Consider the following 26,458-nt stretch of genomic DNA (forward strand, 5'->3'; position numbering starts at 1 on the left):
TCCACGTGCATCCTGGAATGGCACCGCCCAGGAAGAGGGCTTTGTGTTTGTTTCTTTTCACAATCGTGCCATGCTGCGCTGAGACGTCTAAGCGGAAACTCCCGTCCTGTCAAAAAAAAAAACAACACACCCAAAAGGAAAAGCAAGCAGGCGCGCTCCCGTCCGGCGAAGCGCTGCAATCCAGTCCGGGCTTTGCCTGCAATTCTCCCTATAGTAGCTGAGGGCCGTGTCAGTCCCTTTTTTTCTTGTTGTGTTTCTGTTACACATCGCCATCTTGTTACAAAGCCCTTTCCTTGTCTGGAAGGTTCGCAGAGGGGCTCGGGGCGGAGGGGGCGATCGCCTGGCTGGCTCCGGCTTCTTTATTTTTTTCTCCTCCTCCCCCCTCCCTCTTCCCCCTTTGCAAAAGAACCAAACCCCGATATTAAAATTAAAGAATCCTGCCGCGGGGGTGGCAGCGTGGAGTTTCCCTTCTTCACTTATTTTATTTTATTTTTTTTCATAAGTCTCCCCAAGACTTTGGATCCTCCGCCGAAACGCAGCCCCGAGAAATGAGCATTGAGACATTGTTAGAAGCGGCCAGGTATCTAGAATGGCAAGCTCAGCAACAACAGAAAACACGTGGTAAGCCAGGGGTGGTGGGGGTGGTGGTGGGAATTAAGATCTCGTGTCTCTCCTTTTTGAAAGAAACGCAGAATAATTAAAAAATAATAATGCACGCGGTGGGATTTATCTTATTCCCTCCCCCCCCCCCCGTTTTTTGATTGTTGGAAGAGAAACCAACTTTGCAGCGCGAGGCGAGTCGCCTTTCAGTCGGAAGCCCGGGGATTTCACTCCCCCTTGTCACAGGCTTGCAGCGCTTTCGCCTCGGATTGCAAAGCCTTGCGCGTGCATTTGACACGGGAGTAAGTCCCCTCGGATTCGCCGCTGAGCAAACAGCGCCTCGGGCTCGGGGCGCGTCGGTTCCCCCAACCGAAGCCGTCGTATTTATTTTGGCGGGTTAGATGGTGAGTCCCCCCCCCCCCCCGCTTTGCTTTAAAAAATTGCACTGCGTTACGATTCCTTTCTCCTCCGTAGCGCAGATTTTGCAATGATGATCAGGTCTTCTGGTTTCTCATCGGTTCTCGTCAGTGGGGGTTTCTAGTCGGGTTCTCCCCTCCTTCCTCCCCTCCTCCCGTTTTTGTAAAATGCCCCTTTTTTTGTTTCGTTTTAATGAACATTTGGGCAGGGTGATCGGAAATATTTTTGCACCGGGTGAAGAAAAATATGAGATTGCCTAACGAGGCGGCGGTTGTGAGGATAGCAGGCTGCCTCGCTTAACAAGCGCGTTGTGGACATGTCTACTTAGAAGCAAGCCCCATTGTGTTAGATTGGACTTACTCCCAGGTAAATGCGTCCAGGATTACAGCCGGGGGCGGGAGCAGCCTGTCAACGTGGTCTAAATACTTCATTCTGCGTTTACTCTGAATTTGCTGACACATGCTAGCCGAGATATGTATGCATGTATGTATATACTAAAAAATAATAATTCAGCCCATTCATTTCCTGCGGATGGGCAGATTCTCTCCGATTCCCGTGCTCGCGTTTATTGCCACCCCCCAGAAATAAACTACCTGACCCCTTTCCGCCCTGCAGTGTAAGGAGGGCTGGGAAGGAAAAACAACCCTTTGCAACACGAACGTAGTTAACCGATGCAGCCCACGTAATAGCCATAATTAATTATGCTTGGGTCTCTGCCTGCTCTTGCGGTTCTTCATTCATGCATCCGGCAGCGATCCGTCCTTTTCACACGGTTTTAATTATTTCCTTCTTAAACTTTCTAAGGCGCATAGTGAATGCAAGGAGGCGCGCGCAGGCTTTTAAGAGGCGGGCTGGATCAGAGGGTGGGTTACGATGTCATGTAGTTATGCGCCAAAAAGAAAAAAAAAACCGTAATAGAAAAAAGATAGGAACCTTTCCTTCCTGCTGCCTCCCCGTTCTGTTTTTTTGACGATGCCTCCTGATTTATCATCAGGAGCAGTTATTCATTAGGCAGCAACTGTGGGGAGGGTTTGAATCTGTTGGGTTTCCTTTTGGGGAGGGGAAGCGTTTCCTTCTCGTTCTCGACGGAGGCTTTTCCAGGGCGGTGGCGGGGCTGTTGGCGCTCCTGATCTTAAGACGAGGGAGGGAGGGGGGTGTCATATGATGCACTTTAAAAAAAACTATTTCCGCCTCTTTCGTCTGATGATGCGCCGCTCCCCTAATTGGGAAATCTGCTGGGAGAGATCCAGAAAGGGCTGTTGCTGCATGCGGGAGGAACCGATCCCCTCCGCCCCGCATACACACGCTACGCACACACGCATATGCACACATTAAAATTCCGGAGAGATGCTGCGTTAGCGCGTGGTCGAGATCTAAGCGCACAATGGAACGTTGGCGTCGCTTGTATCTTTTTTTTTTCTTCATTTTCTTCCCCCTCCCCCAGGTTTGGAACGTTGCGTGTTTGCTCTGCGTTCCAGGCCCGTTCCATTGGTTAGCGGGGAACGGGTGACGTGTCAAGGCCCTGCCCTCGACCACGTGCGTTGGGGACACTCCCTCTCTGCTGCTGCTGCTTGGATGCGCGCTTTCATTCTTGCAACTATGCGCGTGTGCGCGCTCTCCCGTTCGCGTGCTTGTGCGTACACGAGGGTGGTGGGGAGGGCCTGCCCTCACTTGTTTGTGCTGCAGGAACGTTGGTGGTGATGATAACGAGGGTGATGTGAAATGGCATGCAGAAAAGATCTGAAAACCAGCATGCCGGTTTTTTTATTTTTATTTGCTGTAATCTGAATAACAGATTTTAAAACTCCAGACCTCTTGTTTGTATTCGGGGCTCCTGGTAAAGACCTGCCATGCAGGCAGCTCAGAGCTTGGGGCTGTGCTCCGTGGAATGACAACATAGAATTTGGGAATATTAACAATGAAAATTAATTTGGTAGAAGATCTGTTGGGGGGATCCCAGCACGCTGCTTTCTACTGTATTCTGAAAGGAGGAGAGCTCCGGATTAAAAATGGTCGTGGTGAGGGATGCTGAGTCTGGGATCTTCCAGACCTACATCCTATTAATCATCATTATGCTTTATAGCACTGCGTACACTCTGAACTGCTTGCATGGATATAGCTTTGTACTGTTAGGGGTCATAAATAGACTTTTAATCCAGATCTCCTTCAACTATCTGTTTATGGCTTGTAGCAAACAACAGCCATGTCCCTGCAATCAGCCCCAGGCGTGTGGACTGTGCTTCAGAATAATTTAAATATTGTTTGATAAATAAAAGTTAGGTGCATTTAGGGGGGAATCTCGCCTTACTTTTTTGAACCCAGATATCTTACCTGTCTCTGATTGGCTTGAAGTAACAACAGCTTCAGACATGCAGACAGACAAGAATTTGTACTATCCTACAGAATCGTCATACTATACTAGTACTGCTGCTGTGTAAAAAGGTAAAGGACCCCTGGATGGTGAAGTCTAGCCAAAGGCGACTATGGGGTGCAGGGCTCATCTTGCCTTTCAGGCCAAGGGAACCAACATTTGTCCACAGACAGCTTTCCGGGTCATGTGGCCAGCGTGACTAAACCGCTTCTGGCGTAATGGAACACCGTGACGGAAGCCAGAGTCCATGGAAACTGCTGCTATGTATGTAGGGCAGATCTGAGACCCATCATGTAGCTACTCTCCCATCTCCTTCCTCCTCACCCTGTCCCGTATTAATCCACAGCTTTCATTTTGAAAATTTACATACGGCTCATAGCTCAGTAAGCAACATTGTGGAGGCAGGTTGGCCTGTGGGTGTGTGACCGTAGTTGTACCTGTTTCCTTATGAAATCGGTTCCTGGCTTGGAACACAGTTTGCCATGCTTTTCTCCAAAGAACTCAATGATATATCGTGCAATTATAAAAAAATCTGCTTGTTGTTGGCATCTGTCTGTCTCGAGAGACAGTGGAGTGCGCCTCCAGGGGTGAAGTCAAACCGCTGTGTTAGCAGCACTGAAGTGACCTCCCCGGGGCGCAAGGCTGGGCAGTGTGCATGGAGGTCCTGGGCTGCCCAGACGGAAATACTTCCTTCTTGGCTTTGCTGATGTGGTCCAAAAAGGGCAGAGCAAAGCGTTTGGCACCAGCTTGGCTGAACATGTTGCTGGAAGGAGGCCTTCAAGGCACCATTAAACCATCTTAGGGACTGCACTCCAGATTTGTGTAGCCTTTTCTCCTCCCGAAGATTTCCTGCAAGGCAACGTAGATTTAAGATCAGTTTTCCTTCTCCTGGATGGGCTGCCTTTCCACGTGGACAAGCTCCATCTGCCTCTTACTTCCCTCTACAGTACATGCAGAAACCGTCTTCTTGACCGTTGGGCCCACAATTGGTCTCCTCTGCTCAGTCTTCCTGTCTTCACATGCAGGGGAAGTCCTTAACTCACACTGGGTTTGAGACCCATCAGCTACCCTGATTAACCAATAGTCGTAATAGTGGGGGCAATATCTGAGATTTAGTATGCTATGCTGAAGTCTGGTTTTCAATCCATATCTCGTGGGTGGGCAGGCGAAGAGTGACAGCTAGGGACAGAGGAACAGTGGCAAGGCAGGAAGGCGGCCACTGTCTTGGAGACAATTCTGTGGATAAGTCTAGGTGAGCTATGGGGAACCTCAACGTGTTCCTGAACTACAATTCCCATCATCCCTGGCCATGCTGGATGGTCAAAGGTTGCCTTTACCTGGGCCATGCGCATCCTCCGTGGTTAGGCGAAAGCAGCATCGTTTGAGTCGCTGCCCTGTTTTTGTGGATTACCCAAAGCAGCGAACAACATTATAGTTAATTGTTGCAGCTTGCCTTCACTTATCCCACCTCACAGGTGTGAAGAACATTCTTCCATTGTGAATGGTCTGTGTTGCCATTAAGAAAAAGAAGTCGGAATTCGCCAATATATATGTGGATTGTGTGATGTTTCTTCTCTATGTTCTCTAACTTCTTAAGCCAGCTCAAGGTTGCCATCTGAGCTGGCCAGACGTTTAACTGAGAATCAGTCACAGGCCAATAAGACTTTTAGAACCGTCTCGCCCCCAAATGGCAACTAGGCGATCCTTTTTTGGCGACTGCAATCTTGGTTTAAGGAGCCATTTGTCGCCTCACTTACATAGCTGAGTTTCTAACGCTTCTAGCTGCATGTGTCAGGCAAGATTTGGGTTAGAAGAGGCCCTCAAATCTTTGGACTGGCTCCAGGTTTGGTGGGAGGGAACTAGGCAAAGTGTTCTCCGATTGGTCCCACTCCTCTGAGTGGCTCCTGAAGCAGCACAAAGATGGCTGTGTCTAGGTCCCCCTTTGGTTTCCCACAATGCCCTTGGGCAACACTTAACATCAGGGGCTTTGTGGGAAATCAAAACGCAGAGTGGATCTGGCTGCGAAGCACTGCTTGACATCCTGGACCAGGGAAATAATTAAGGTGGGGCAGAACAGAAGAAAAGGCACCCACCCCTTATGGTCCCTAGCAGGGTGTTGGGGCCTGAGCAACTGGCAGGATAGGAGATGGGTGTTCTCCAACCTGACCTACAATAATTTTATAGAGTCCTAGAATTGTAGAGTTGGAAGGGGCCATGAGGGCCCTCTAGTCCAACCCCCTGCAATGCAGAATTCTTTCACCCAATGTGGGACTCGAACCCACAACCCTGAGATTAAGAGTCTCGCGCTCTACCGACTGAGCCAGTTGCCATTTAAGTGCAGTTATATTTCTGGGGCTTTTTGTGTCTGGCTTAGCATGATTAAACTACGTTCTGAATCTGTTTCAGTTCTCTTGACTGTCATTACTCATATGGTTGAAGCAGCAACACCTGTCTGCAAGAGGGACGACCCCCTTGTCCCCCTTCCAAGCCTACTGGGCTAGGCTCAAGGTGCTGGTTTCCGCGTATAAAGTCCCCTAGAGCTTGGGATCCGCATACCTGAAATATGGTCTCACCCGCTGTTGTATCCGGTTGATCCCTGTGCTTTGCAGACAGGGGCTTCTGGCAGATACCATCTTAATCAGGTGCATTCCATACAATATTGCAATCGGGTCTTCAGTGTCCTGGCACCTGCCCTATGGAATGCACTCCCATTAAATATTAGACAGGCACCCTCTCAGCTGTCTTTTCAGCACCTGCAGAAGACGTTCCTCTTTCAACAACCCTTTTGCATGGAGATCTTTCCCAGTCTGCATCTGTACTAGGATTGTTTTTATGGTGTGTGTGTGTGTGTGTGTGTGTGTGTGTGTGTGTGTGTTGTTGTTGTTGTTGTTGTTGTTGTTTTAAAAATAGTCATTTGTTTTCACTGCCTATGGTTCCTTGGGAAGAAGTGTGGGACAGAAGCTTAACGATTAAATAATAATAAATAATTCTGGTCTATGGGCACAGAATGCTGTCTGGGGTTTTTTATGTGTGTGGAGGGTGAGGATTAGAAAACTTGGTGGGAGAGCAACTGGAGTATCCTGGAAGTAGACATTTCTGAGTCCAGCTAGAATCCTGAGAGGGGAGAATTCCACGCTGCAACATTTTGTCGCAGATGCCACTCATCATTTGCCTAATGAGCAAACACTTTCTCTTGGGTGGGGGAAAGGCTGATCACTGTTTTGATTCGGGGCCCCAAGGGGCCCCTGCTGTTGTGCTTCCACCAGGTCTACTTCTTCATTCCCTTTAGATAAAGGTAAAGGGACCCCTGACCATTAGGTCCAGTCGTGACCGACTCTGGGGTTGCGGCGCTCATCTCGCTTTATTGGCCGAGGGAGCCGGCATACAGCTTCTGGGCCATGTGGCTGGCATGACTAAGCCGCTTCTGGCGAACCAGAGCAGCGCACAGAAACGCCGTTTACCTTCCCACCAGAGCAGTACCTATTTATCTGCTTGCACTTTGATGTGTTTTCGAACTACTAGGTTGGCAGGAGCAAGGACTGAGCAACGGGAGCTCACCCCGTCGCGGGGATTTGAACCGCCGACCTTCTGATCGGCAAGTCCTTGGGGCAGGGAGCTGATAATTGGGTTTCACTGCAGAGCGGCTTGCACATCTATGGGACAGAACGCCAGCACCTTACCTGTGTTGACAGCTCTTGTGTTCGCTTTTCTGAAATCTGGATTGTTTTTTTCTGTGACATGGGGTTAGGGGCGGTTCAAGGTCTCCTTCTTTGTGCAGTTGCGATTAAATCTTTGAGCAATGCCTTTAGACCTGCTCACCATGTGAAATCCCTTGCCAAAAGAGTTGGGGGAATTCCCTTTTTTGTGTGTTTTCTTCCCTTGCCTTCCTGTTACTTGCCATGGGTGGCAGGCCTCTCCAGTGCAGGGGGGGGGGGCACAGCTTTTGCAACCACAGCGGAGGATCAAATGTCTGTGTTTTTTGTGTGTGTGTCATATCTGATGGGAGGTAGCCTGAAACGTATTGTCTCAGCAGTGAGTCACTCCAGGAAAGGTGGATGAGAAGGAAATTAAAATTCAACCACAACAGCAAAAAGAAAGAAGCCTTAGAGCTGCAGGATAGATTCCTCTTTTTCCACCCACCTTGTGTTGTCGTCGTCATTTTATTACCTCTCCTGCTGCATCATCGTTTAGAATCCAGCCTTTCCTCCCAGGAGATCGAACTGGTGGCCATTGTTCTCCTCCCTTCCTTATTTTATCTTCACAACAGTCCTGTGAGGTAGGCTAGGCTGAGAGACAGCGACTGGCCCAAGTTCACCCAGTGAGCTGATGTAGGTGAGGAATATAGTACGTGGGGACCATAGGGTGCTGACGCCAATCCCTTTTAAATCTACTACATCACACTAGAAGATGGTCACGCAACAGAAGGCTCTCACCACATGGGGGAAGGTCGCAGCTGTAAAACCTGCAAAATCTTGGAATAAATCAATGGAATGGAGGGGTAACATTGGGATAAACGATCGTTAGAGACATCCTATCTGGAGCCTGCAAGAAAATGTTGCAATGTGTAGTGCATGCCTGTTCAGGGTGGCATTCAGCCAACCATGCCCTCTTTCAAGAACTCCATTCCGTTACTCAATCCCTTAGGTGTTCCCATTATCTCTTCATCCCCATAAACACACACTGTGTTTGTTGAGCATGCTTAGTCCTCATTAGGCTGTTTTCGGGTGTTTTCCCTTAAGGGTCAGTGTTCCCCGCAATTTCTTTTTCAGTCCTCCTGCATATTTTGCCATTTCTCTGAGTCTGCCAGTAGCCGTCTCTTATGCAGAGGAAGGATGGTGGAGTTATGGATAGTGCCGTTTGGGTTACACAAGGCCTGGGAGAATTGAGATAGCAGTATTCAGGTGGGACCTGCAACAGATTCTTGCAGTGTGTGAGTGAAGTGCTGCTCAGGCTCAGCACTGCACAACCAAGAACACTCAGTCATCATTGTGCTGAGTTTTTTGGGAGGTGGGGTGGGTTTCCTAAAGCTTTTTTTTGTACTTCTGCAAACCTTGGAGGACGCCTAAGCCTGCCGTCTTGGAAATAACAATAATAATATAGTTACTTTCTTGTGCCTTCCCCCCAATCACTTCTTATTCATCCTGCTCACCACCTGAGCAGACTGCCAGGGTCTAGGAACAATGTTCATAGCCACTACTCTTCACTGACACTGTGGACCACCTGAATGAATCTTGCAGACCACAGTTTGGGAACCCCTGGCATACTCTATTTAGCATGATGCAGTTGTTCCTTTCAGTGCAGCTACAGGTGTTGTTGTTGTCATCCATCTGTCCCGAGAAAGAATGGAGTGCGCCTCCAGGGGTGAAGTCAAATATCTGCATTAGCAGCACCGAAATGATCTCCGTGGGGTGCAAGCCTGGTTGGTGTGTATGGAGGTCCTGGGCTGCCCAGACAACAAGACCCCCCCCCCCTCGTCCTGGCTGATGTGGTCCAAAGGAAAGCAGAGCAATACGTTTGGCACTGGCTTGGCTGCAGGAGTTGCCGGAAAGAGGTGCCATCCAACTGCCTTAGGGACTCCACTCTGGCTTTCCATAGTAATAATATAATAATTTAATAAAAAATTATTATTTATACCCCACCCATCTGGCTGGGTTTCCTCAGCCACTCTGGGCGGCTTCCAACAGAATACAGTGGTACCTTGGGTTATAGACCCTTCAGGTTACAGATGCTTCAGGTTATAGACTCTGCTAACCCAGAAATATTACCTCGGGTTAAGAACTTTGCTTCAGGATGAGAACAGAAATCGTGCAGTGGCGGCGCAGCGGCAGCAGGAGGCCCCATTAGCTAAAGTGGTGCTTCAGGTTAAGAACAGTTTCAGATTAAGAACGGACCTCTGGAACGAATTAAGTTCTTAACCCGAGGTACCACTGTATTAAAATACAATAGTCTGTATTAAAATACAATTTTAATAAACGTTAAAAGCTTCCCTAAATAGGGCTGCCTTCAGATGTCTTCTAAAAGTCTGGTAGTTATTTTTCTCTCTGACATCTGGTAGGAGGGCGTTCCACAGGGCGGGTGCCACTACCGAGAAGGCCCTCTGCCTGGTTCCCTGTAACTTGGCTTCTCGCAGAGAGGGAACCGCCAGAAGGCCCTCGGCACTGGACCTCAGAGTCCGGGCAGAACGATGGGGGTGGAGACGCTCCTTCAGGTATACTGGACCGAGGCCGTTTAGGGCTTGAAAGGTCAGCACCAACACTAAGGAGTGTTTACTCCTTAGCCTTTTCTTCTGAAAATTTCCCGCAAGGCAGTGGAGGTTTTAAGGGCAGAGTTTTCCTTCTCCTCGATGGGATACCTAGAGTCTAGGTAGAAGAACCTGTCTTCGTACCCAGGGGAAGTCCCTAACTCTCCGAGGGTTTGAGACCCATTGGCTACCTTCGCCTGGCTTAGTCGGCTAGTCTAAGCCGTTTCTCCATGTGGCCGCTGTCACATGCTGACATCTTCTAGGAGCCACAGGTGAGAGCTGAGTGCAGGGTGGGGGGCCAAAGGCAGACAAACTACCCCAGAAGGAGTGTGACACGTCCCTTGTTAGAGCCACTGTCCCTCTCTTAACACCCCCCATACCCCCAGCTTCAGATGACCTACAATTAGGTCTTGCTACTCATGTCCCAGTTACCTGAATTTATCTATCTATATAAATGTTGTCTTCATTGCATCATCAACTTAGGGAATTTTCTGCCACAGTTGCGGCTATTGACTTAAATGGCATTTTGTTAAGGGGCTGGGCAGATTCGTGGAAGAGGATGGCTGGAGGCAAAAGACTCAGCTCCTTTAGCTGAGCTGCTTCCGTGGCCGTGGCCATCAAGTGATAATGTAGGCGGTGCATGTGGCTCTTCTGCTGCAGTTATCACAATGACTCCCTTGGAAAACAATGGTTTAAATAAGGTCTCTACTGTTGTTGGATCTGTAGAATGGGTGCTTTTCCTTTGGTAACTACTTCCTTGAGGACTTTGTGTGCTCTCAGCTTGACTGAGGCAACACCAGCCTACCTTTCAAGGTAGTTGGGAAAGAATACAACAACCTTTCATTGGCAAGGATTACAGGGAGGCAAGTCACCTACTTAGGAAAACCAGTCACACCTGAGGTCACCTTTGTGTGTGGTTGTGTGTGCTTTTCTGTTTTCCTTTTTGATGGTTGGAGGCCAATGTCCCAACTACGCTTCTGGGTGTTTCAAGGCTTCTCCCTTGAAATCTGTTTCCAAGCAGAGATTGTTCCTCAGTTCTGGGGCACCCGCCTAATGTAGCTGAGGCAAAGCCCAGACAAACCGGCTGGCAGAGATGGGGGCCGCTTGAGAAACAAAGCGGAAAAAACGGTGGCATGAATGCTGTTCAGCCATGGTTTTGCTGTCAGTCTTCCATCTCCCCTATCTGTAAAGTGGGAATAATGGTTATCTATGTTGCGCTTCCCTGATTCGAGGATTAACCTGTGCTCTGAGGTTCCAGGGCAGTGTTTGAAATTTGCATTTTGCACCTGGCGTCCAACCACTTGCAACCAAGTGGAGATATCTGGGTACCAGGATGGCACCTGACATCTCCACCATCTGGGGATCATTGGATCTGGACACTGTTTTTACACACTGTTTTCCCGTCCTGTAAAATTCTATCAGTTACATTTTATCTGCACAATCAGAATGAATTTCTGGAACCAAATTGCTATTTCTGTGCAGCCTGAGCAGGAGCAGTCACCCTTAAAGAAAAAAAAGAGGTAGGAATAGGCCGAAATAGATGTGGACTGGATTAAGTGACTTTACTTTTTTAAGTTCTCAAAGTTCTTAATTTAGCTCAAGGTTATCATCTGAACTAGTCAGATATTTAACTGAGTATCAATCACAGTCAGTCCATCATTTGAAAAATAAGAGCTGTCTTGCCACCAAAGGGCAACTAGATACAGTGGTAAAAGGTAAAGGTAAAGGACCCCTGGATGGTTAAGTCCAGTCACTAATGACTCAGGGGTTGTGGTGCTCATCTCGCTTTACTGGCCGAGGGAGCCGGCGTTTGTCCACAGACAGTTTTTCCGGGTCATGTGGCCAGCATGACTAAGCTGCTTCTGGCGAAACCAGAGCAGCGCATGGAAACGCCGTTTACCTTCCCGCCGGAGCTGTACCTATTTATCTACTTGCACTGGCATTCTTTCGAACTGCTAGGTTGGCAGGAGCTGGGACTGAGCAACGGGAGCTTACCTCGTCACGGGGATTCGAACCGCCGACCTTCCACAGCGCCACCCGCGTCCCAGATACAGTGGTACCTCAGGTTAAAAACACCTCGGGTTACAAACACTTCGGGTTACAGACTCTGCTAACCCAGAAGTAGTACCTCAGGTTAAGAACTTTACCTCAGGATGAGAACAGAAACCATGTGGCGGTGGCAGCGGGAAGCCCCATTAGGTAAAGTGGTACCTCAGGTTAAGAATGGACCTCCGGAATGAATTAAGTTCATAACTGGAGGTACCACTGGCGACTGCGACCTTGATTTAAGGAGCCATTTGGTGCTTAACTTATATATCTGAGTTTCTAACACTTTTCCTGAGAGGATATCCATGGGGATGTGGTGGGAATGGGCAGTGAGACCCTGCAAAGTTCTTTGCCCTGTGGTTATTGAGCAAAATTGCAGTTGTAGTGTGATCAGAGGTGATGGAGATGTTTCCGCGGCCCCTAGGCCCGGGGAGACAGGATGGTGCTCTCCAGGTTGTTGCTGAACTACAACTCCCATCATCCCTGGCCATTGGCCATGCTGATGGGTGGTTATGGGAGGTGTAGTCTAGCAACACCTGGAGGGCCGGAGGCTCCCCATCCCTGCTGCAGGAGGACTGATTTCTGGGAAAATGCAAATTGAATTTTAGGAAATATTTCTCGTTGGCAATGATGACAGTTAAGTAGTTTTAGACATCTGGAAGGGACACCTGGCTTAGGCCTTCAGGGATATTAAGGGGGTGCCTCACGGCAGTGTTTTACTGTATAGCCTTGGGATTCATCCTTGCATTGTGGATAAGCAATACTGACCAGCATACCCACTTGGCAGAAAGGGGATTTGGAAGACTGATGCACAAGGCTGTGAAACCTGCAGCTGAAGAGGGTGCTGAAACCAGCTCCATATCCCAAGCGCTAGCCTCTGGGTCATCTTGCTTTTCTAATTTTAAGAGCATGTGCATCTGTTTTTATCTATTTTTCTAGCCTGAGACTAGCAATTGGATTATGTACCTGAGTTTCTAGCACTGCTTTGGCCTCATATGTTCTGACCAGGTGAGAGGGTGATTCTGTCTTTTACAGGTTTGCGTTTCTTCCCTCACTTCTGCATGTGCTAAGGCAGCCTGGCTGCATTGCGGGGCTCCCATGCTCAGTTCTGTCGAGAGGACCCCTAGACTTCTTCCTCATAAGTAGCACCATTGCCCGTAGGTTGACCCGTGGTAGCCACCTGTTGAGCTGGCCATGGAATGTGACTTTGTGACGTCTTGGCGTAACTCTTTGGGTATGTTTATGTAACAGGAAGTGGGAAGAATGTTTTGGGATAGGAGCTGACTCAGTGGGTACGAGCCTCCATCTAGGTCAGGTGACGCCTACCTGAACTCCCCACCCAGCTGGGCAGGCGTGAGTCACTCCAGCAGCTAAGAGAGATCCCTAGAGCTACAGGTAGAAGACGTATCGCAGTGGTCAACCTCCAAAAACTTTCCTGCTGTGTGGCTCCTCTGTTTCCTCGAGGAAGGGAACCCTCCACTGTGACCTGAGCTGCATACACATCATACTTTTAAAGCACCCCCTCAAAAAAATAATAATCACGGGAATTATAGTTTCTTAAGGGTGCTGCGGTAAACTGCAGTTCCCACAATTCTTTTCTGGCGGGTGGATGGTGTCCTTTAAATGTATGGTATGCATACAGCCCTTGTTTCATTCTTGGGCTGGTTAAAATTGTCACTTACTACCAATATGAAGTGTTAGAAACTCAGATATACAGTGGTACCTCGGGTTACAGACGCTTCAGGTTACAGACTCCACTAACCCAGAAATAGTACCTCGGGTTAAGAACTTTACCTCAGGATGAGAACAGAAATCGTGGGGCAGTGGCAGCAGGAGGCCCCATTAGCTAAAGTGGTACCTCAGGTTAAGAACAGTTTCAGGTTAAGAACGGACCTCCAGAACCCAAGGTACCACTGTACTGTATAAGCTAATCGCCAAATGGCACCTTAAACCGAGGCGACGCTCACCACAATGGAATGTCAAGGTGCCATTCCCCCCACCCCATAAGATTTATTGTTATTCTTCATTTAATTTCTATGCCACTTTATATTTTCAAGAAAACAATCTCAAAGTGCTTTGCAACACTTTAAAACATCAAACGAAACAATCCAGGATAAAAGAAATTCAAGCCTCAAGGGAAGTATTTCAGAGCCTTCTCTAAGTGGCATTTTGCTTTCCCCCATATTTATTTACCTACTTAATTTATAGAGCTGCCCTGTGGCAGAAGTACTCTAGGAAGCCAGTGGGGTGTAGTGGTTAGAGTGTCAGACTAGGACCTGGGAGATCGGGGTTCGAATCCCCAGTCAGCCATGAAGCTTGGAGTCAGTCCCAGCCTCTTAACCTACCTCACAGGGTCTTGTAGAGATTAACTGAGGATTTCAAGATTTCTGGGAATTTTGCCTAGCTTCAAAGAACTCTTCCACCAGTCCCACCTCCTACCCTGAGGGTTGACACTCCTAGTCCTTAAGGCGACAGAGGAAGGTCTGGATAATATTATATGTCAGAGACTTCTGTTGGAGCAGGATTCGCATCGGTGTATGTGTGTGAAGGGGATGGTGCTTGCCTACAACACCCAGTTCAGGGCTCCTTGGATCTGTCTCAGATACGGAACAAACCAGGCACATGAGGCTTGCATAACTACCGTGAGCAAAGCGTGCAACATTGCAGAATCCGAGCTTTGGGTCAGCTTTGCTGTGTGCTTCCTGACTCGCCAATGCAGTTGCATGGCGCTTAAGAGTTCAGCCGCTGGAATCCGCCCCCCTTTTCTCTCTCCCCGCCCCAGAAGCTGGCATCCCGTACTGCAGATGCTGCATGCGACTTCATCATGAGGTCTTTTGGCCGTTCCCGGTGGTGACGTGGTGCGTCATGGGCGAGGGAGGTTCTCTCTGCCGCTTGGCTGCCGCCCAGCTGACCTGCCGTGTTGTCTTCTAAAGTGCACAGCAGGCAGACACGTGCTTGGGGGCTGGTCCCCCCCCTTCCTGGTGTTTTCGAGGGAGAGGGAGCTTTTTCCGCAGCCTCTTGCGGTTGAGTAATTCTCTCAGCTCACCTGCTCCAGAACTCTGGCCTCCTAGGTGGTGTGTGTGGTTTTGGTTTTTTAGCTGCTGCGTAAATATTCCTGGGGAGACGATAGCCGTCCTCTGTGCAAAGGCATTGAAAACCTTGAGCTTGGGATGGGGGCATTAACTGTCCCCCCCCCATAAGCCTCTCTCTCTGGCTTCATGGAGGCATCTTGCTTGGAAATGGGGTTGATCCTGCACTGCTTGGTTCTTGTCCACCACAAAATCACCCAGCAATAAGAATTGGCCGCAGAAGGAAGAGCAGGGTGGTTGGGTGGGTCTAGCCATTTTGAATGTTTGTGTTTACATACCATGCCATCTGCACTTCATAGCGGCTTCATATCATGGCTCCCCCCCAAAAATAATAATCCTGGGAACTGTAGTTTATTAAGGGTGCTGAGAGGAGTTAGGAAGACAACCTGTTCCCCTCACAGAGCTGCAATTCCCCAACTGGTTTTTAACAGCCCCTCTGCCAAGGGATCTCTGGGAATTGTAGCTCTCTTGAGGGATTAGCTGGGTCCCCTAACAACTCTCAGCGCCCTTTACAAACTACAGTTCGCAGGCTTCTTCCTTAACCGCTTAAACTGGTATAATACTGCTTCAAATGTATAATGCAGATGGGGCCTAAGACTCTTAAATCAGAGGGTTTTGGGGGACAGCCGATAACCCCCTGCCCTTGTCTTCTGTCTGCTTTTGGTGTGTATTTTTTAACTGCTGTTTGCGTTTTTATGCTTTAGCTGTTAAGTATTTAATTGTACTGCTTTATATTGTTTAAAGCTGTCTCGTGGGTGCGCAGAGATGGGAAAGGTGGGGTTATAAATCTCTTCAAATGTATGGTTTTATTTGGCAAGGTGAGGCCGAGGCCTAGGCGATATATTGGCAGGGGACTCGGAGCTGGCTCTGCTGGGGGCAGGAGCCTTTCTGCCCCCCCCCCCGGCTGAGCAGCAGGCTGGGGTCAGCTGTTTTGGCCACAGCCCCTGAGACGCTGGGGTAAAAGCGCCTCATCTCCCATGATGAGAGCTGTGGCAGTTTGCCCAGGCATCGTGCTGACTGGGGCCAACACAGCTTTTTTCAGCTTCTGTGGTATATCGCCAAACCGCGATGTTGAAAACCCGACATTGCCCAGCCCTAGTGAGGACACCCATATCTCATTTATCGAGTTCAAGCAGTGCATTGTCAAAACACATGGCAGGCCAGTGGAGGCTGCCGAGAAAGCCACCAGGCTGAACTGGATTCCGCGGCAGCAAGGGGAACTGGTTTCACTGGTCTGTTTTCCCTGTCAGGAGAACAAAAAAGAAAGAAATGAAATGACTGTGAGGCAGAGCCTGGCTGAAGTCCACCAGGCTTCGGGTCTAAAGGAGTCACAATGAATACCTCTGAGCTTATGCAGAGTGTTCTTGCTGCTCTAGGATAATTGAGTCAGACTATTGGTCCATGTAGCTCAGTGTTGTCTGCACTGACCGGCAGCAGCTCTCCAGGGCTTCAGGCAGGGGTTAGAGAAAAGGGGAACGATCTCTCTCCTCAGAGGGATAGGGTGGGGGTGGGGAGCCAGGGCGATGTGGGGAGTTATGCAGATGGTGCCTGGGTGGTTTTCCGGCCTGAGGGCCACATTCACTTCTGGGCAGCCACATGGCTGAGGGTGGAGCATGAAATGCACATTTTACCTTCCTCAAATAGGCCGTTTTCTTAGCACATGTCATGTATCCCTATCTATACACTCCACCCAAGGGTGCAAAGCAGCCCCGGGAGAGGGTGCGTCTGCAAAGGGTGTGTGGGCTGGGGAGAGCCTCGGGGGCCAGGGAAAGAAGCATGGAGGGCCACATTTGTTCCTTATACCTGGTATAAGGTATTGCGTATTTCTTATGTAGAGACAGAAATGTGATTGGCTGGACTGGATAGGCGGGGGCGGAGTTGTGTGGAAGAAGGAAGACCAGAGGGCCAATTGCAGCAGATGTCGGGTTGGTTAGAATGGGCAGAACCAGAAATGGGTGTAAAGGGGGAGGGAATACAGATTTAATAATAAGCACTAGATGCTTGAAGTTAATGCATATTTTACTAAAAAGCCTCCCAGAGTGGCTGGGACAACCCAGTCAGATGGGCATATAAATAATAACATTCTTCTTTTTCTTCTTGCTGTTGTTGTTTTTGTTGTTGTTATTATTATGAGGCTGCCAAAGGTGAGAAATGGTGTGGGAACTATTTCCAAGACCATTGGTTGCTTAATCAGTTTGAATCTTGAGTGTATTTTTTAAAAACTTGGTTAAATGGGGGTGGGGTGGTGGATAAGTTTCATTCTTATGGTTTTGCTTCTTCGCCTTACGTTGGAGTTGTTAATTTGTTGTTTATTGGGGCTGTTTTAATCATTTGTGTATATTATAGTATCTTCGCGCCCCCTCCCCTTTAAATCTTTATTGCTTTGGTGGCCACTCTGGGATTTAAAAGAAATTGAAGAGCAGGCTACAAATGCTGTAAATAGGCAAATAAATAACGTATCAGAGCATCGTCATAAAGATTTGAGGAGCTGGGTATACCAATAAAGTCGAAATAATGGGCAGGAAAGATGCCTTTAGGAGAGGAAAAGAGCAGCCACTGTCTGCCTCTGGCCGCAACATTTGACTCCTACCCTTAGTCAAGTTTATTGCATTTGTTTTTCTTCAGGGTGAGGCAGCTCTGAGTTGTTTTATAAGTGTAAGCTCTTTGCGGTCTGTGACCTATGGGTCCTCCCCTCACTTGTGAGTGTTACTCTGTTAAAAAAACTGCTCCCTCGTGTATGTATACCACTCCGTAAATAATATTCAGCCTTTGAAATCTTCAATCTTTTAAGACCCACTTTTAACCCATTTGGAGACTCATTTCTTAACGTTCTTGGCAGTCATGTTCCTGGGGACGCGGGTGGCACTGTGGTCTAAACCACTGAGCCTTGGGCTTGCTGTTCAGGAGGTCGGCGGTTCAAATCCTCGCGACGGGGTGAGCTCCTGTTGCTCGGTCCCTGCTCCTGCCAACCTAGCAGTTCGAAAGCACGTCATAGTGAAAGTAGATAAATAGGTACCACTCTGGCGGGAAGGTAAACGGCGTTTCCATGCGCTGTTCTGGTTTCACCAGAAGCGGCTTTTACACATGACCTGGAAAAACTGCGGACAAACGGCAGCTCCCTCGGCCAATAAAGTGAGATGAGCACTGCAACCCCAGAGTCATTTGCGACTGGACTTAACTGTCAAGGGTCCTTTACCTTTACCACGTTCCTGTCACAACCCACTTTGGATTAGGCCATGACCCACTGGTGCGTACTGACCCACCAGTTGAGGACCAGTGCAGCAAACATTTTTTTCAGCCGGGGGGGGCCACAGTTTGGGGTGAGCAAGCTTCCAGGGGACGGGTGCAGGGGAGCAAACTTGAATAACATATTTGGGGGGGGGGCAAGTAAGCCCTGCACTGCATAATTGATCACAATACCCAGCACAGAATATCCTGATGAATGACAGGATAGAGATGATACAAATATGGTAAAGGGCGTAATGGGTATTTCCCCCCCTCTTTCTCCCCCCCCCCACATTTTTATTTTTGCATTTTTTTAATTGTTCTTATTAGTCTTGTTCGGTAGACCAGTTTGATTCTTATTGTATTTTATGTCGAAAATTCACATTTTTAAAAATAACAAGGTGCAGCATGCTCACACCATTTGAATTGCAATGCCTATCCACTTGGGGGGGGGGCTGGCCCCCTCAAATGTTGTGGAGGCCGAAGGGACCTCAGCCCCTAGGAGCTGGCTCCTATGGCCGGGCACCAGTAGGCCTAGCAGTGGGAGGAACAAGAGGTGTCGGCCATGTTTTCCTGTGGCACAAAAGTCTGAGGGGTTGTTTTTTTACTCCCCCCCCCAAAAAAAAACCCTCTCCATCCTCATCCAGGCTAGCAAGAGGCACCATCGCAGTTTGGGGACACATTCCCAGACAGGCAGAAGTTCCTGAGGAGAGCGCAGAGCAGGGCTACAGAGTGGTGTGAACTGAGGAAAGGAAGCAATGAGGGATCTCAGGGGACCATTTTGTGCCGTGGGCCCGAGACCCTCCACCTTCGCAATGAACGGACCTCAGAGAGAAACACTATAGTTCCTATTAATCGTGAGAGTTGGAAGGGGTCCACAGGGGTCATCAGCCAGGTCGCAAGGTGGTTAGATTGGTCTCAACTGGGGCCAGGGTCTTTTCAGTACTGGCCCCGACTTGGTGAAACGCTCTGTCACAAGAGACTAGGGCCCTGCGGGACTTGACATCTTTCCACAGGGCCTGCAAGACAGAGCTGTTCCACCTGGCCTTTGGTTTGGACTCAGTCTGACCCTTCTGTTTCCCTCCCCTTATGGTTTTGATCTATGGGCTACTTTTAAAATGAGGCTGCATTTTAAATTGCATTTTAACCTGTATTTTAAATTGGTCCGTCTCCCCAATTATGATTTTACTGTAATTTTACTGGTGTCAGCTGCCCTGAGCCCGGCTCTGGCCGGGGAGGGCAGGGTATAAATAAAATTTATTGTTGTTGTTGTTGTTAGAAATTAGCCAGGTGTGTTTTGCAACCGGCGCGGGTCCAATGGTGACCCCATGGAGATCTCTGGGTACCAAGTTGGCGGTTTACATCTCCATCTGGTCAGCCTCTCCAGCTTTCTTGAGCCAGTAAGCAGAAGAGATGTCTGTGTTTATATACCACTTCCCTCCCCACCCCAGGAGTACATGGTTCAGCTCCCTCCTCACTTATAACCCCTACAACGGCCCTGTGAGGCAGATTAAGAGGCTGTGACTGACGGCAAGCATCATGATGGGAGTGGGGATTCGAACCCGGACCTCCTGGGTCCCAATCTGACACTCTAACCCAGAGCTTTCAAAACTTTTCACGCCGCTGACACTCTTTTTAGACCTGCGTCGTTTCGTGACACAGTTGTTCAGTTTTACTAGCGAACTGGAGGTTAAACTAACCCCTTTCCAGCTCCGGGAGGAGCGTTCCTGAGACACACTGCAGGCGATGCACAGTTTGGAAAGCTCTGCTCTAACCACTGCACAACACCGACTTCCTAGAGTTCTTCTTCTACGGGGCAGCTACGTAAATTAAGTAGGTAAATAAATAAATAAATGAGTAGGGAAAGCAAAATGTCCATTAGAGAAGGATGTGAAATATTTTCCTTGAAGCTTGGCTTGGTTTGATTCTGGATTTTTAAAATAAATAACGCTGTAAACCACTTTGAGATTTTTCTTTTTCTTTCAAAATCTAAAGCGGCATAGAAATGAAACGCAATAACAACAAATCCCAGTGGGGGTGGGGGGAAAGGCGCCTAGACATTTAGTTGTGGCAACCGCAGCCTAGGCTTTAAGGTGCCATTTGGCGATTAGTGCATATACCGTATTTTTCCATGTATAGGACTAGGTTATTTTCTTGAAAAATTAATCTTAAAAATTGGGGTCGTCTTATACACGGAAAAATACAGTATCTTATAATACGGAGACCCTTGCTCTGCAGGAACAAATGTCTGCCGATAATGACCGTGGTTCTTTCTCTCTCCCTCCCCCCTTCCTTTCCCGAACAGAGGAGAACGAGAAGCACGAAAAGCTACGCTTGGAGCGCGAACAGGAGCAGAAGAAGGCCAGCGTGCCTAGGGTTAACCATGTCGCTCGCCCCGAGGAGCCCCGCCTCGAAATGGCGGCCGTGCCCTTGTCTCCGCCCGCCCCGCCTCCGCCCCCTCCCCCGCCGCTGGCGGCCCCCATCTCCGTCATCCCCATCCCCGTGGTCACAAGCCCCGCCCCTCCGGCGGCGCACAACGCCTTGTCTCCGCCCCTCATCCACCGCCACCAGCCGCTTGTGAGTGCTCCCGGCCTGGGCAAGGAGCCCCCCCTGGCGGCCCCCGTCATCCAGAAGACTGGCCCCTCGCTTCTTCCGGACATCAAGGCCCCCACGCCCCCTTGCAGCAGCCCGAAGCAGCAGCAGCTGCCTCACTATGCCACGCCGGTGCTGGCTATCTCACAGCACCACATGGTCCAGCAGCCGATCCAGCCCCAGCCTCCCCCTCTGCAGCCCCACCAGCCCCACCACCAGCCCCTCGGCGTCAAGCTGGCTCCCTCGTCGGAGGATGTCAAGCCCAACGAGCAGAAGAAAAGGCCCGGAGGGTGAGTGTGGGGTCGCTGGGGAGCAGCTCTGGTGGAAAGGGACCCACTCAGGAACAATTTAGTACAACCCTCTGCAATGCCCGGGATCTTGCCTTGTTTTGTAAATAAATAAATACCCCCCCCCCCACTGGGCCATTTGCAATGCTCCAAATCTGAAGTGGGGGGAATGAGGAGAGCTTGGCTCAAAAAGGCTCTCATCTGTGCAGCTTGTCTCAAGTTGCATCTTTCCAGCATCAGGCAAAGACTTCAAAATACCGTATTTTTCACTATATAAGACGCACTTTTCCCCCTCCTAAAAAGCAAGGGGAAATGTGTTTGCGTCTTATGGAGCGAATGCAGGCTCCATGGCTTCAGCGAAAGCAACGTGAAGCCTCCAGAGCACAGCAGGAGGTCCCGCTGCGCTCCGCAGGCTTCACGTTGCTTTCGCTGAAGCCAGGAGAGGAAGAGGGATTGGTGCGCACTGATCCCTCTTCCTCTCCTGGCTTCACTTTGCTGGAGAAGCGCTGCGCAGCTTTCCCTCTGCGCAGCACCCCTTCAGCGAAGCGGAAGGAGAAATGGAAGGGGCTCCGTTTCTCCTGCTGCATCGCTGCGCAGAGAGGGAGAGAATATTTTTTTTCTTGTTCTCCTCTAAAACTAGGTGCGTCTTATTATGGTTGGGTGCATCTTATAGAGCAAAAAATACGGTAGTAATTATTATTATTATTATTATTATTATTATTATTATTATTATTATTATTCCCTGGTCCTTCTGAGGGCTGTTCTTCTGGTTTTCATGCTGTGAGGTTTTTCTTTCGCTTGGTTAATTATTTAAATAAATAAGAAGGAATGCTATTTGAGACCCTGTAGATCTGCTGAAGGTGGGTATATATAGCCAGTTAAGCAGGTGGACCAGTGGTTTGGCTTGACCAAAGGCAAGCGTTTGTGTGTGGTAGACCGCATGCTTTGCATTCAGTTGCTCCCAGGTTCAAGTTTGCACATCCCCAGTGGAAATCGGGAACTGTGGATCAGTTGCCAAGAAGTGACTACCAACTATGATGGCAACCTTCTGCCTCTGCTGTTGGAAGCAATATGCTTCTGAATGCAGGAAACCGCAGGAAGGGAGAGCGCTGTTGTGCAAATCGGCTTCCCCTAATTGGCCACCGTGAGGACAGGACGCTGGGATACCTGGGCCATCAGCTTGATGCAACTAGGCTCTTCTTACATTCCTGGGGAAAATGCTTGGAAGAGCCGAATACACTTTTCTGCAGGCCAATGGAAAGAGGGATGGCTTGTTAAACTATTCTGGGAATTGTAGCTCTGTGAAGGGGAATAGGAACCTCCTCACGACCCTCTGCACCCTTAGCAAACTACATTTCCCAGGATTCCTTGGGGAAGCCATGCCTGTTTAAAGTGGCTTCCTTGTGCTTTAAATATATTGTGAAGGCAGATCCATTGAAATGGTGGATTTAAGTTAGTTGGGTCCCAGCAATTTCTTCTCTGTGGAGGAGGAATATTGGGTACAACCCCATATCTGTAAAATGGAAGAAGACCAAGCCATTCAGTTGAAGACTGTATCACCTACAGCGCGAGACGATGCTGTTTGCTTCGTTCATCTGAATGCAAACTGTTCCATTGGGGAACTTCTCTTCATGCCCACCCCACCCCCCCAGTAAAAATGACCCAAAATTGTGCAGTGAGTGGGTCGTGTTGCTACTTTTCTGTGCTGCAGACAAAGCCCAGCCCTTTGGGTTCAGTGTGGAGATTTGTTAAGCAGCATGTGTTTCCCTTAGCAGGTTGACTGCAAACAGATGCATTTGTTGCCACGACAACAGGGGATGTGACAATCGGGGTGCCACGCAAGCCTTGTGTGCCTGTGAAAACATGGGCTGTGGGACTGGGGAGGGTGTCTTCTGCTCCAAAGGACCCTGGGTTCAAGGATCAGAAGCAATAATTTGAGTGAAGCACATTAGCTTGTTACACATAGGAATGTGTAAAATTGTTTTTGTGCAAGAGAGATGGCATGTGAGAGAGAAAAAGAGAGAGAGTGTGTGTGTTTTATCCTTATTCCAAAGAATTCCTTCCTTGTCTATATGTTCTGGCTTTGTTCCAGCACCTAATAGCAAGTCAGCATGCCTAAATTGATCTGCAAAACCTTTGCAACAGCTGGCTCTCTTACACCCCCCCCCCCAAAAAAAAAACTCCATTTGGAAACTTTTAGGTTTAAGTGCAGAGCTCTTCTGAAACCTGGTGCTGATGGTGAATTTTTATATATTTTTTTCTTCTTCTTTTGGACTTTAGGGTTGGCACCAGGGAAGTCCATAATAAATTGGAGAAAAACAGGTATGTAGCTTTTTTTAAAAAAAAAAGAATGCAAAATGATAACCGGTTTTGCACGTAACCAGTGGACTGTTTGGGTCGGCTGGAGGTTAGACCAGGGTGGGGGCATTCCATCTGTTGTTCCAGGGGACACAGAGGTTTCCCAGGGAGGTCAGTTATGGTAGGTGAGATTCTCTGATTTTTAAAAAGGGGAGGAAATCAATTCAGACACTGTGCCAAACCACTGGTTTCACTAACCATAGTTCAGAACCCAAACAATGGTTTGTTTTTTCCAGATGAGCCGCAGGCAAAACAGGGTACCAAAGCTGCCTGGTGCTGCTTTTGCTATTCCACCTGCTCAGCATTCCAGGTTGTAGCTGGTTTGTCAATAGCAATGCTACACCAAACCATCATGAGCACACAATATGATTTATTAAGAGTGGCTTTCTGCAATTCTAGTTTGCTGTATGATTTCCAGCCATGGTTTAATCATGTCACGTCCCAGGACAAACCAGGGCTTGCAAACCCAATTTGAACCACATTTTCTGGTGCTGGTTGCTGGCTTGTCAGTTTGGGCATCATACCCAACCATAATTATGGGGTGGGGGGGGCATGTGTTTCTGCAGAATTTGTCAGTGGGGGGCAGGCAAAATTACATACTGAAAGGTGGGAGCAGGCTAGTTTCTCACCAAAATAAATAAAAGTGCCTCATATCTCAGGCTCTACAAATGCTCCTTTAAAAAAACTATTAAAACTGGAGATTATGGTTTGTTCTCAGACGGTGGGAAACTGCCCCTTTCTCCCTCTGCGGATGCCCATTAAACACTGACTTCTTGTGTTTTTCAAATTTTCAAGGAGAAAGCACTTGCTAATGCACTTATATATATATATATATATATCTTACCTAGGTAAGACCTGTGGAGACAAAAGTAATTCGTATGGGTGAGGGTATTTTGCAGTGCCATTTTTCCTGAAAAAGAGGTGCAAGAACTCACCATGAACACCTTGTTCTCTTATAATGGTAATGGCGCCCACCTGAGAGGTGCTGGAACTGAGTTCTGGCTGAAAAAAAGCCCTGGTGTTTTATACCTGTTCTGGCACTGCAGTTTCATTGCACAGCACTGCAGGCCACTGGGTAGATCTGCTGTCCAGAGCAGGTACAAATATCTTAGTTGCTGTACACATGCTATCCCTTGGCCAATCCCTCCCTGGAATTGGTTGAACTTCGGTTTCCAGCATCTGTCTGGTGGGTGCCATGTTGGAAAAGCCTGCCTTAGGCTTGTGTCAATGGGTTTCCTTGATCCGCTGTAACAGTGCACCCTTCCGCCTTGCTCCAAGTGTGCTGTGACCGAGGGGGTGACTTTGGGATTTGTTTCTGTAGACGTGCCCATTTGAAAGAATGCTTTGAAACCCTTAAGCGGAACATCCCCAACGTCGACGACAAGAAAACCTCAAACCTCAGCGTCCTAAGGAGTGCCTTGAGATATATCCAGGTAGGGGCCTGAAATAGATATGTGCATGTATGTGTGTTTATTTCATTCATGGCTAGTTCTTTTTCTGTATCCCTTCCTGAACCTTCAGATTACCATTGCAGGCTGTTCTCCACATTTCCCCACCCATTGAGGTGAGGCTGGGGATTATTAAGGACGGGGTCTTCTCTGTGGTGGCACCCTGATTGTGCATGGTTTTCACCAGTGAGGCCCACATGGTGCCTTTGCTAGAATCTTTTGGGCATCAGGTGCCCAATTCTCCCAGGCCTTTTAGGGCATTTCAGTTCTTGGAAATATTTTAATTCCTTCCTTCCTCCTCCTCAACCCCCCCCCCCCCAGTCTCTGTGCTGGATTTTGTCCTGAAATTGCTGTTTTCCTTCATCTTATGCTGCTTTGTGATAGTTTGGTGCTGGTTTATGTGCTGGTTTATGTGTTTTTGATCTGGTTATTTTCCTCAGTTACACTTGTATTACTGTTGGTGTTCCAATCTGGGGGGGTGGGGGGTGTTGCTTTGCTTGTCCCTGCTCTTACATGTGGGGAACAAACCACAATTCCAGTTGTGAACACAATGCTGAGCCAAGGCCTGTGATTTATGTCCTTGGGTGGCGCTGTGGGTTAAACCACAGAGCCTAGGATTTGCCAATCAGAAGGTCGGCGGTTCGAATCCCCATGACGGGGTGAGCTCCCGTTGTTTGGTCCCTGCTCCTGCCAACCTAGCAGTTCGAAAGCACGTCAGAGTGCAAGTAGATAAATAGGTACCGCTCCGGCGGGAAGGTAAACAGCGTTTCCGTGCGCTGCTCTGGTTCGTCAGAAGCGGCTTAGTCATGCTGGCCACATGACCTGGAAGCTGTACGCCGGCTCCCTCGGCCAATAAAGCGAGATGAGTGCCGCAACCCCAGAGTCGGTCACGACTGGACCTAATGGTCATGGGTCTTACCCCCCACCCCACTCAATAACGGAGAAGCAAAACAGCCCAGGTTGGCATATTTGCAGCAAGCCGTTAACTGTGGTTTACCATAACGTGGAAACTGAGTCTCTGAGATGCCTCTTAACTATGGTTTATCCATTTAGACACTGCTAAACGGTAGATGGTATAAACCATTGGTTTGCAAACCCTGCTTCAAACCATTGCTGCTGATCAATAAAGATGGTTTAAGCTTTCTTCACCATCGTCTGGGGGTGATGCCTAAATTCTGCCACATCTATGCACATCCAGACATGCATGTTTTTGTTAACGTTGCCAGGTTGCTGTTCTGCTTTCTGATACATTGAGTTGGATTTAACCACGGACAAACCCACCGAGAGATTCCGTTTGATGAAAAACTGGTGGTGAATCCTCCTAAAAGTTTGGGGTGTTGTTGGGTTTTTTGCGAGGGGCAGTTTGTTTGGAGAGGGTAGGTGGCCGGTGGCTGAGTCTTTTCTGTGGTCTAGCTGATGAAGTCCTACAGGAATGAGTCAGAGGGCAGACAAGGGTCCCAGCTCATGCTGATGGAAAAAGCCAAGCATTGGGATTGTACTGCAGTAGGCAGCACTGTTGGTGTTGGGGAACATGCCCATTTCATGCTTGGAGTAGGATATGCAGTGCTCATCTACTGCAGCAGTTCATTGCAGCTTGTGCACGGTCCTGGAAACTGCTGTCCGTGCCACCTGTCCAGGGAGAGCTGCTAGAGGCGACTGCAGGACCAGCAAGGTGTTTCCTGCCTCTCTGGCCAACTTTGCGCTGTTGACAGTATCATCCTGTTTCTTGGGGGGTGGGCGGCTTCCTGTCTGCTTTGGTTTGGATGCTCCATTTTCTAACCGGG

General features: G+C 48.8%; 1 protein-coding gene across 2 annotated transcripts in view; it reads left to right on the forward strand.

Moving 5' to 3' along the window:
* The first annotated feature begins 239 nt into the window (after positions 1 to 239).
* MNT (MAX network transcriptional repressor) overlaps positions 240 to 26,458 on the forward strand; it is a 62,037-nt gene continuing 35,818 nt past the window's right edge. The window contains exons 1-4 of one of the 2 annotated variants that reach the window (XM_083714572.1): positions 240 to 621; positions 20,295 to 20,871; positions 23,149 to 23,190; positions 24,548 to 24,659. In XM_083714572.1, the coding sequence (XP_083570698.1) occupies positions 549 to 621; positions 20,295 to 20,871; positions 23,149 to 23,190; positions 24,548 to 24,659 (804 nt within the window). In that variant the 5' untranslated portion in view covers positions 240 to 548. Of the gene's footprint in view, positions 622 to 1,266; positions 1,384 to 20,294; positions 20,872 to 23,148; positions 23,191 to 24,547; positions 24,660 to 26,458 lie in introns of those variants that run through there. The other variant, XM_083714573.1, reaches the window with a different exon arrangement.

The sequence above is a fragment of the Podarcis gaigeae genome (genome assembly GCF_964106915.1).
Source record: "Podarcis gaigeae genome assembly, chromosome: 15".
NCBI classification, from domain to species: domain Eukaryota; kingdom Metazoa; phylum Chordata; class Lepidosauria; order Squamata; family Lacertidae; genus Podarcis; species Podarcis gaigeae.